The sequence below is a fragment of the Coregonus lavaretus genome (assembly GCF_964263955.1).
Source record: "Coregonus lavaretus genome assembly, chromosome: 5".
NCBI lineage: Eukaryota > Metazoa > Chordata > Actinopteri > Salmoniformes > Salmonidae > Coregonus > Coregonus lavaretus.
The window spans coordinates 76,204,903-76,217,023 of NC_139992.1; the positions used below are offsets into that span (position 1 = coordinate 76,204,903).

Genomic DNA, 12,121 nt, shown 5'->3' on the forward strand with positions numbered 1-12,121 from the left:
CACGTCACCTCCCTCAGAACCAGTGAAGATCTCCAGGTTTTTACAGTCGGGCATCAGCACAATCTATAGAGAGGGCAGAACAATACAGGAGATGGAAGTCGAAGTCCCAAATTAAAATCCTTGTACAATCCATAGATATTGGTAAAAAGGTAAACAAAAAGTATGGCACTGGAGTTTGAGGAAGGTGTAGCGATACATATGTGCAGAGTTGTGTAAGGCATAAGATGAGTTGGTGACTCACTGGTCCAAACTTGGGGTCCTCTGCCTCATTGGTGTAGTGGTCTAGGGCGATGAAGTAGAAACAGGACTCCACCTGGTCAAACACACTGACCTGACTCCTGAGAACAACTGGATTGAGAGAAAGAGGAAAATAAGATGTCAGGAAGTGTCACAGACAGAGTTCAATTGGAGTTTAAATGTTTTAACATCTTAATGTTGCATTCAAGGTAGGTAGCAGTGTCAAGACTGCGGTGTCAAAAGAGAAAACTATGCTTAATAATTTAGCCAAATAAGTGATAACAAGATGTGGGACCATGCTGAGCCGTGCTGTAGGGCAAATCCACGGACACAGACTGATGCTGACACTCACATTTCTCACTTTAAAATGTATGTCACACAAAAAACAATGATTTCAAAGGGAAACAAACCATACAACTATGCACAAGGCCTACTTTTAACAATTTGCAATCATTGGTTTCTTTGACATACATTTTAAAGTGAAAAATCTGAGTCTCAGCATCACTCCCTTACCCTGGAATTCCCCTTTACCAATCCATGCCACTTGTCAGTCAGTATTGAACAGCATGCCATCAATTCCACTGCGCTCCCAAGTGGTGAAGTGGTCTAAGGCACTGCATCTCAGTGCTAAGGTCACTACAGACCCTGGTTCGATTCCAGACTATCAAATCCGGCCGTGATTGGGAGTCCCATAGGGCGCGCACAATTGGCCCAGCGTCGTCCGGGGTAGGCTGTCGTTGTTTAACTAGTTAAGAACAAATTCTTATTTACAAAGGTTAAAACACACAACCCACCACGTGGATAACTATCCTATAGGTTCACTGCATCCCTTACCTACATTACTCATATTGTTTAGCAATGACTATCACATACATTCAGTATAAAACCATCCTTCAAACCAATATACAGCAGCTTTGGTTAAACCACATAGCTAACGTTAGCTTCCTAGCTAGCTGACGTTCACATAGCGTGCCTCATCAATAGCCTGCTTTAATAACAGAAGACCGAATAACAACCTACTTACATTTCAATACATGAAATCAGTTGGTTAGCTAGTTTCTCCACTGAAAAACGATCTAATTTACTCTATATATTTGAAAGCCATGGTCAAAAATCCGGTTAGAGCGCAGTCAAGAAGTGATTGGTCCAAAAACCTGACCAATTGCGTTTCAGTAGACTGCTACAGGCTAAATTCAATGGCTAGAATTTCTCCATTAGATTATTGTAAATTGATTTGGGAGAGCAAACTGGGAAATTGGTGTGAGCGGGAGAAAAGACACCGGTGTGGGAAGCGGCTCACTTGCGAGTGTGCAGTAATTTCTGAATCTTGATATGTAGTAAGTACTTCTCAGGTGAACACATATCTGCTCTCGAATTAATTTACTGCGTGCGGGAATGAAGTTCTGTTCGCTCAGTCACACTTGTAAACTCTCAAATTTAATTTGTGCGCGCCACACCGGCCTGCACTCGCGGAACCCGTCCTCTGCTCGCTCGCCCACATTTCTTCTCTCTCGACTCAAGCGTTTGCTCACGCAATGATGTTTCATCTTGCTTGCTCGCGCGCGCCATCTAGTGCTCCTTCGACTTTTGGATCGGATTTGACACCATACATAACTACAATTATCAGGCTGGTGCAGAACGCTGTGCACTTTGCAATGGAAATGTGGCTTAACCAACCAGCATTTACACAATTGATGGTAGGCCTATGCTTTAAAATAAAGGATGATAAAAGTTACTGTTAACGTTAGTCTTTGCTAACTGAGGACCAGACTGCTAGCTAACGTTAACGTTACCTTCACAACGCAGTCGTGTTGGAGACATGCGTTGAAGTCCTCCCTTATTCCAGAAAATGCATGCCCTTCCATCCTATTTGTCCTCATAGTATTTAGGCATTGTGTTGCACTTACATTTAAGACAGCTATCGGATCAATTACGCAAGAAATGTAGAAGAAAATAGCTATTTGACATGACCGTTTTTATGAAAGGAACCATCTTTGATTCGTAAAGTATCCTGGGAATACGGATGTGAACTATATGTAAAATATAGTTAAACTTATTAAGTTGGCGATTTTAATATGTACTTCTTCAAGTCTACCGCTAGGTGCCGCTCAAGGCTCACAGCTCTCAGAACATCAAAAGGAGCAGAATGGCTAGGATTCAAAAATAGCAACTTTGAGTCTCCAACATGTTAATGCCATCTCGTTGATTTTAACCTGGCTGGTTCTACATGGATGTGTGGCTGATGGTGATGAGTCATTCTCCCGTCAGACAGTGACTGCAAATTATTTGAAATAATAAAACCAAGGCAGAAAACAGATGGGCATGAATTGTATCAACAACTTTGATTTATTTAAACGATGACAATGTACATCCATGTCAAAAGCAGAGGCAGACATACTGTCCATGAAGGCACATGGACTGATTGGGAGAAGGTGGAGGCAGGCAGGGGTGGGAGAGCCTGGCTGTGTCTCAATAGTCTAGCTTCCTTTCTTTGCTGTCTCCCTATCCTTCATCCCCTCCTAGGGTCTAGGCAGGCATCCCAACATACTTCCTCCATATTAATAATAATAATATAATGTAATAATGCTTTTATATACAGTGTTCGATAAGCGTGGATCAAGGGCACAAGGACAAAGATGGAAGGAACCCACTTTTAACTATTGAGACACACCCACAGTTTGTGTTCCACTCTGCCCCAGCCATCCTCCACATGAAGGGCAGGGGTTTATACAGGAGGGCGCAAATACTTCGCTAGAGCATTGCAGATAGAAATGTAATGTTTAGATCTGGCACGATTCCCATTTCTAGAGAATCAGATCTGATCTAAATAATACATTTTGAGCTGAAAGTTCTATAATGTTGCACTCTTTACATAAGCCCCAGGTGTGAGCAAGGGTCTGGTTTGACCAGGGGTCTCAGGGGAGGGGCCAGCTCCATGCAAAGGTGGTTGGTTGACCAATCAATCACACACCATCAATAACAAACAAGCAAACCTGGTACAAAGTGTCCCGCTTTTGAACGTTTTGCCCAAATCCCAATAGAGTAACCACAGTCTGAGTCATAATACCCTTCAAACAGGGAAATGGTTCCAATCATTTTTCCACCATTCATTTTTCCCCATAGGTGATTTTAGAAACACTTAAAATAAAGGGCTGTGTTTCGTGTAAGCTTACCCTGGCGTGACGTTTTGATAACCGTGTAAATCTCTCTAGGTCAAGGTGACTTATCAATATATTCGTCTGTATTTTTACCCCCCAAAAATGAAATGCTAATTAGCTGCTAATGTGGCTAACATAAAGAACTACAAATGCCATGATGATCTGGACGAGACTGCAGAATCGAGGCAAAGGTAAGGATCTCTGGATTAACTAATGTTAGCTAAATGTAGTAATGAATAAATTCGATTAATTTCTTTAAATGGACAATTCTGTGAACGGTCTTGTGCAAGTTGTAAATTTACACAATACCTGTTAGCAAAGGTATCAGCTAAAGATGACGTGCAGGAGCTTGCAGGGATTTGTAGTTTTGCATGTCTATTTTGATGCTAATTAGCACTTTCGAATCTGAAAGTAAATAGAGCCTAAATATATTGATAAAAATCACCTTGTCCGAGAGAGATTTATATGGTTATCAAAACGTCACGCCAGGATAAGCCTACACGAAACACAGCCCTTATTTTAAGTGTTTCTAAAATCCACTATGGGAAAAGTGGTGGAAAAACGATTGGAACTATTTCCGTTTGACCGCTAGGTTTTATGGGTATTATGACACCTCCACTGTGGGGCTCTATCGACCCCTAGTCAGTATCCTAACTAGGATAATTTTTTTTTTTTAAGGATCTGGTTGGAATTAGCAATAGCAAGGATCCTGAAATGAGGCAAAGAGTATGTAGGACGTTTAGACAATGAAGTTGCTTTTCTATATATCTACAGAGTGAAAAAGACGCCACACCAAGGGGAGCCTGGCTGTCTGCATGCAGCCCTCTGCAACAAGACGGCACATAGAAAAAGTACAGTAGTCAACATCCTGTCCAACAACTACCAGCAGTCTCAGATTGGACGGATTCAGGCATCACATGGGGTAGAACTCATGATGAGGATGTCAGAAGTGTAAAATCACATGTCCATTGGAGATGGTAAATGAGAGCACACCAAAAAAAGTATAGAACATTCAAAAATTAAAGTACAAAATTCAGTGCAACTTTCTAAATAGCATTTGATCTTCAGTTTACACAGATTCCTTCCCAATTTACAGAAAATAAAATAAAGTCAAAATAAAATATATCCCCCATTGCTGACGGTAAACATGGGTCACACTGTACAATTGGTGGTGATTTATGGTGGAACCGCTACCCCTGTGTAGCCATCTGTCAGTCAAGTATCACGTATTCTGTAAGGACCTATAGCATTTCAAATCCTTTCAAATCTCCAAGGGTTAGTCAACACCCTCTATGTAGGGTAGAGGAAAGGGAGGGAGTGAAGGGTTTGGAACAGAGCCATTCAGGAAGTTCTGCTCCAGACTCTTGGAGGAGCAGGACTTTAAGGCACTTGGGTCTGATCTAGCACAGCCTCAGCCAGGATCTCTGGCTTAAACTTGCTACATCCATTTTTGGACTTATAAATTAATGATATATATACACCCATTGATTCTTGAAGAATATAACTTATAAATGCCTCATGAGCTTTTAGTTCAACAGTAGTACCCAATCAGAACCCAACATAAGCTTGTTTTACTCCAAAGTTTGTAAATAATGTAAATGTAAACAAACACTGTATAGCCTCAAAACATGGTTAAAACTATAATTTTGATATATTGGATGGTCAGTCCTCTGTCTATGAATTTGAGAGTGGTTACATTTCTCCAGGCCAATCTCAGCTTCTTTTTTTTTTTTTTTACCAAAACAGAGGCGGGGTGTCCACGTCGTTAATGTTTCAATTAAGGGTTCTAGCTTTAAGGACTGTTCTGACATCTCTCATTTATCATTTTAACTTTGACTGTCTGGGAAAGGTCATCCAAAAACAGACTGTTTGGAGTCAACCTCTATCTGAACCAACCAGCAGACAAGAGAACATGAAACACAAAGCAGCACTGAAAACAATTATTCCTTTTCGGAACAAAAAGAGCGCATGCACGCACATATCAACTACCGTAATATAAACTCTTCACAGACGTTTTGACTTTTAACCTCTTGTACAAATTAAGGATTTATTTCAAATAAATTAATTCACCTTCATAGATCATCGTCATAGTAATAATAATATTAGTATCAATATAGCAATATATCCCTTCAGGTAAGCAAAGTCAAGGCCAAAGTCTGATTGGTTTACCACTAAAAGGACACTGGAGGTCTTTCAGCCTGACAATAGATATGGTTTCCTTCAGTCACCAAGATTCTTCATTTAATAATGAATAGGATGAAACTGTCCCAGACACAGATCATATATACTGTAGGTTTCAGGTTTTTGCCTTAGAATGGTTAAGGTTGGGACTGGGACCTGGGCAAGGTAAGCTGACCCTAGATCTGCGCCTACGGGTTACTTTTACCCAGAGCATTCTTCATCAAGATATAGTTTGACAGACCTGTCACTTTAAAGATGGGGAACCACATTTTGTTTTCTGCTTCGTTTGCCATAGTCATTGTAATCCCCTTCAGAAGAAGAGCTGAGGAGAAAGGAACAAAGGCAGTTATCCACCACCATAAGATGACTGACAACTTACTTGTCTATTACTTGCTGTTTCGCTAGAACACACAACCCTGTGGAAAACAACAAAAAGCAACAGGTCCGTGAGGCTGATATACATTCTTCAGTCACCAGCAGGGGGCTCCACTATGGCTCCAGTGACAGTGCAATACCCCAGCTGACCAGACCAGAGATGGGGATGGTAGAGAGCACATGGAGTAGTGAGCATCTACTTTGCACCAGTGTCTGGGTGACATCAGCCCCTCAGGTCAGTCTCTCCAAGTCACAAGCCCTCTGTGTAACACACAGTTACCTCGACAGTCAGAGTTGGGAACGGAATTCTGCAGGATACACCCAATTCCTTCTGATATTTTATATCTGTCTCTTTTGTACAGTAGCATTCACATTCACGCAAAAAGATAGAGAGCAAGTGATAGAGAGAGTGGGAGAGAAAGAGGAAGAGATGGAGGGGTAAAAGAGAGGGAAGAAAGGAGAAGCAGAGAGAGATAAAGCGATTGAATGAGAGCGTCCTCAGACAGAAGCCCTGAGAGGAGTGGCTCTGGTGCGGCCTGAGGACGTCTCTGCTGGTTGCTAGGTGCCAGAGGGCCTCTGGTCAGTACATTTTAGGTGCGTCTGCGAGCAACCCGGGGCCGGGGGCCTGGATTGTGGCCCCCCGCCTGATGTCAGCCTGGTAGCTTTTTTATGTGGATCTACAGAGAGACACAGAGGAACACAGACATGTCACACACACACCTGTCGTTATACAGGATAACATTACCTTGGGTACATAGAACAATAGATACATTTGGTAAAAGATAAAAGGACAGATGATGCTGTGTGATTGGCTGACCTCACTGAGGATGGCCCAGACAGCTGAGTCTTTGACAACAGAGAGACGCAGCGCCACCACTGGGTTGAAGGAGGTGTCTACAGCCCCCTCCGCCACACCCTTCTCAAACTGACCTAGGGAGAGAAAGGGGGGGGAGCTGTGATTGAGGACCTTTGACAGGCAGTTTGTACATTGTTTATCAGTCTGTGGCAGGAACAATGCGAGTGGGTAATCTAATCAGGGTGTGTGTGTTCTGAGTAAAGAAAGCTAACAGGATAAGAGGGTTGGTGCCTGTCCACTCACCGATTCTGTAGTAGCGGTCTTCAGTTCGCTTGTACTTCTCTTTGGTCTTTGGTCCAGTTTCCTTCAGACACAGACATATTCTGATTATTTTCGTAATGTTATGCATACACTAGGTAGAGAGCCTTGTTAACTAGTATCTCCCGCCTCATGCAGTGATATTGATTGGAGCAGGCAATGCTCATGATCTTTTCAATAACCAAATCAATACACATTTTGAGTGATGAGTCAATAAACCAAATCAGAAACAAGTGCTGGGTCTGATCTACTGACTCTGTTTACGTGTCATTGCACACTGTCGTCTGAATGTTGTCTTTGCGATGTCTGAATGTTGTCTGTGCATTGTCTGAATGTTGTCGTCTTACCGAGAAGGGCAGTATCTCTACGGTGGTGTTTTCTATCCTGTCCCCAGGGTGTTCCTGGTTCCCACTGCGGAACAGGAACCTGCCAATCACACAACACCTATTAATGCATATTCACGTCCCACGGCACACTCATGAATATGCATGCTTACAAGCAACACTGTCCTGTCACACAATGTGCTGTGCTTTTGGAACGACACATCTGACAAGTCTAAACCAAGCCTGAGGCAGCAATGGCGCATGCGCACACACACCCCTCCACTTAAGGTGTTAATGAAGCTTGTCACACATCACATGGCTAATAGATGCAAATCAAGCCCAGACACCAACACTGGAGAGAGGTCACTGACTGCTATGAACAAAAACACAACACATGAAACAGAGTGATGAGTTGTTCTCTTTTCTTCTCTCTTTCTCCCTCTCCTCTCTGTCAATCACTCTGAAGCTCCCTGACTTATCCAACACCTCTATAGCCTCTTTACTCATTTATCCCATCCACATCCCCTCATCTAGCTCCTCTTCCACATCCCTTTCTCAGCCCTTCCTTTCTCCCTCCAAACCCTTCCGCTATTTCTTTCCGTGAATCTCACTCGCAGTTTCGGGAGTTCTTATTTTAGAACACTCTCATTAGCACACACTGAGCCCCAGAGAGACAGGCACGCTAAAGCTTGTGGAAGAGTGTGTGAGTGGCACGACCTCCCTTTTCCCTCTCAGAAATGCACACACTTACACACACAAGCATGCGTGCACACAAACACAGCTCCCTCTCCCTCCTCACCTCTCTATGCTGACGGGCCTGTCGAACTTGAAGAGGACGTAGTCTCCAGCAGTAGGGTTGATGGCCCAGAAGAAGTCTTCTCCTAGGTAGGTCTTCTCCAACGTGTGGCCCTGGTACACCTACACAGCACAATGTCAGCTAAATGCACTCAAAACCTCTCAGTACACTTCTCAAATAATTACACAAATCAAACTTTTGAAATGCATTTAAATCATTAATACTGGGAATACTACCTTATTGAAATAAAAAGCCAATATTGAGGCTTTAAAACAATAGACATTTTTCAACTCATAAGAAGGCCAAGCTAGAAAGTTGTGTTGTGGTTTAAGGGTGATGTACCTTGAGAGATGTGGACACCTCAGCAGGCGGGTTCACATGGATTTTATGGAGCAGGGGTTTCAGGAAGTCCTTATCCTAAACAGGAAGTCAAGGGGAAAGGAAGAGGAAGTGAGACACCAGCAGAGACGACAGGAAGTGGTCATACCAGGGGGAAGTCAGCATGGCCTAGTATGATGGCCGTGAGTTGGTGGGCTGAGGTGATATTTGGGTAGATGGGGGTGGTGTTTGGGGGTACTTAAGACATATGGTACAGGAATTTTGATCTAAGGCTGATGCAGGGAGAGTGATCCAGAGGGAGTGTGATAGAGAGAGGTTTAGGACCCACAGTGAGTTTCTGTATCTTTCCAGCCAGAGAGGAGTGCAACCCCACATGTTGAAAGAGGGAGGGCCTGAACCGCACACGCAGACTCGACTTCTGCCTCTCACAGTGCTTCTGTAGGGAGAAAGGGTAGATGGAGAGAGAGTCAAGAGAGTTGTTGAAGATACCACCCACATACACAAACAACCAAACAGGGTGTGTACGTACTGCGTCTTTCTCCGGGTTACACACTTTGACCCAGAGGATGTGGTCCAGTAGCCAATCAATGGGCTTCTCCTTATAGAACATGAAGATAAACTCTACGATCAGATTGAGATCTGGAGCCTGGAACATCTTACCTGAGAGGAGGAGGGAGAAGGAGAGAGGTAGATGGGGAGGGAGAGTGAATCGAGGAGAGAGTGAATCGAGGAGAGGGGGGTATGGGGAATCAAGATTGAGGGGAGAGAGTTGAAAAAGAGGGGAAGGAGGGAGGAAAGAGAGGAGGAAAACCAGTGGGCTGGCTATTCAAACCTAGCTTCGTTTTTTTAAACTCTAAAAAGTCTCCTTTCTGACTTTCCTTCATTTTAGCTGACAGTCAGTGTTCGTTAAGGGTCAAGGATTCCTTGTTAAGCCTCAGTGACCGTTCGTTAAGGACCATTAATTGCTGACTAATAGCTTGTTAGAGGGTTGCTAAATGCCCAGAGTGTGTGTGTGTGTATGTGTGCGTTACCGATAAAGCCAAGCTGGGAGAACTCGAGGATCATCCAGTCCTCGGAGGAGAGCTGCAGGGCAAAGTTCTTCATGGTGGCAAAGTAGTTGGGCTTGGCCACAATGTCATCCTCCAACTGGGAGGAGAGGGAGGGGGTGGAGAGGGAGGGGGGTGGAGAGGGAGGGGGTGGAGTGACTGGTGAGATTAGGCTTGAAGGGGTTCGGCCATCACACATCTAGTCATCTACTTATCACACATACAGCTGACCAACATGGAACACCACACAAGTCTCTTACTAAGCTACTTTCTATAGGCACTGAATGTCGTCTACGGCCTACAGTAGACTGAACTACACACTGTCAATGACAGCATTCAGTACCTCTGCCCACTCCTCCCCTGAGTGGAGACAACGTCAACACAGGATGGAAGATGAAAACAACCAAAATTAGAAAGAAGGAAAGAAAGAACGAGAGAAGGGGTTAATAGAGGATGAGATGAGATCCAATGTGGTAGCTCATTATACACTGAGTGTACAAAACATTAGGAACACCTGCTCTTTCCATGACGTAGACTGACCAGGTGAAAGCTATGATCCCTTACTGATGTCACTTGTTAAATCCACTTAAAATCAGTGTAGATGAAGGGGAGGAGACAGGTTAAATAAGGATTTTTAGGCCTCGAGACAATTGAGACATGGATTGTGCCATTCAGAGGGTGAATGGGCAAGACAAAATATTTATGTGCCTTTGAACGGGGTATGGTAGTAGGTGCCAGGTGCACCGGTTCGAGTGTGTCAAGAACTGCAACACTGCTGGGATTCACACTCAACAGTTTCCTGTGTGTATCGAGAATGGTCCACCACCCAAAGGACATCCAGCAGACTTGACACAACTGTGGGAAGCATTGGAGTCAACATGGGCCAGCATCCCGGTGGAACGCTTTCGACACCTTGTAGAGTCCATGCCCCGACGAATTGAGGCTGTTCTGAGGGCAAAAGGGGGTGCAACTCAATATTAGGAAGGTGTTCTCAGTGTATCTATATATGTTTGTGATCAATGGAAGGGAGGGAGCAGCAGGTGGTTGATATAACAGATAGAACAACCTGTACAGTATATCTGATCTTTACATACACTAAGAGGAGGAGAAAAGGGCTGTCCAACTCTTGATGAAAGAGCATGCAACTCTGCTGCAGACACAGTATGTACACCTTGTACCAACACACACACAGACTAGCAACTGGCCTCGTTTAATGTAAAGAACACGTCCAAATTGGGCACGCCTTGTTCCAAACTGCTGGCTCACCAGTGTTTCCATGGTAACAAACCCTATGATGCTGAAGTGTGTTGGTACAAGGTGTACTACAGCTCTGCCCCAGACACATACTGCTCCTGCCGGCATATTCCAACGGGAACGCAGGTTTAGTAGGGCTAGGGGCAGAATGTGCGTTCCAAGGACATACACACCTGGACATAGTAGACTCCTTTGCTCACAGCATACATCATGAGGAAGGAATAGTCCAGATTCTGCTTGGTCCGCCATCTACAACACACACAAACACACGATTATGAATCCTTTCCTCAAACCCTGTTACTAAATGACTGATGAGTGGTGGCTGGAGGGAGCAGGTGTGCACATCACTGCCTGACGGCAGGTGTTGGGACCAGCACACGCGCATACACACACATACAGGGAGGCGGACGCACGCACGCCACCCACAAACGCACGCACGCCACCCACACTAATGAGTTGCATTGTACTTCATTCCACCTCAGCAGCAGGGATTCCAGGGGGCTTCTCATAAATATTCAATGAGCAGAAATTAAATCAAGCGCTAACAAAGGGCAGCACACATCTAACCGAGTTCAAACATTGTTTACTCTCCAAAACATCAGCTCTCTATCAGCCCCCACACACAGAGTGAGAGACAGCCAGAAAGACAGACAGCGAGACAGACAGCGAGAGAGCCAGCGAGAGAGAGACAGACAGACAGACAAAGAGACCGATGGACCGCGACAGAGACGGACCGCGGCAGAGACAGACCGCGGCAGAGACAGACCGCGGCAGACAGACCGCGGCAGAGACAGACCGCGGCAGAGACAGACCGCGGCAGAGACAGACCGCGGCAGAGACAGACCGCGGCAGAGAAAGACCGAAACAGACTGCGGCAGACAGAGAGCGACAGACCGAGAGCGACAGAGGGACAGACAGAGAGCGACAGAGGGACAGACAGAGAGCGACAGAGGGACAGACAGAGAGCGACAGAGGGACAGACAGAGAGCGACAGAGGGACAGACAGAGAGCGACAGAGGGACAGAGAGAGCGACAGAGGGACAGACAGAGAGCGACAGAGGGACAGACAGAGAGCGACAGAGGGACAGACAGAGAGCGACAGAGGGACAGACAGAGAGCGACAGAGCGACAGACAGAGAGCGACAGAGAGCGACAGAGGGACAGACAGAGAGCGACAGAGGGACAGACCGAGAGCGACAGAGGGACAGACAGAGAGCGACAGAGGGACAGACAGAGAGCGACAGACAGAGCGACAGAGGGTGACAGAGAGCGACAGAGAGAGCGACAGAGAGCGATTG

General features: G+C 45.0%; 1 protein-coding gene across 1 annotated transcript in view; it reads right to left on the reverse strand.

The window, feature by feature from the left end:
* Positions 1–5,131: 5,131 nt before the first annotated feature.
* The window catches only part of LOC311129159 (alpha-1,3-mannosyl-glycoprotein 4-beta-N-acetylglucosaminyltransferase A-like), a 61,595-nt gene continuing 54,605 nt past the window's right edge, over positions 5,132–12,121 (reverse strand). Inside the window, exons 8-17 of the mRNA XM_084161466.1 lie at positions 10,997–11,072; positions 9,555–9,669; positions 9,053–9,183; positions 8,852–8,959; positions 8,527–8,601; positions 8,188–8,306; positions 7,413–7,491; positions 7,051–7,111; positions 6,769–6,881; positions 5,132–6,628 (exon numbers count right to left, since the gene is read on the reverse strand). Coding sequence (XP_084017592.1) covers positions 6,602–6,628; positions 6,769–6,881; positions 7,051–7,111; positions 7,413–7,491; positions 8,188–8,306; positions 8,527–8,601; positions 8,852–8,959; positions 9,053–9,183; positions 9,555–9,669; positions 10,997–11,072 — 904 coding nt within the window. The 3' untranslated portion in view covers positions 5,132–6,601. The remainder of the gene's footprint in view (positions 6,629–6,768; positions 6,882–7,050; positions 7,112–7,412; positions 7,492–8,187; positions 8,307–8,526; positions 8,602–8,851; positions 8,960–9,052; positions 9,184–9,554; positions 9,670–10,996; positions 11,073–12,121) is intronic.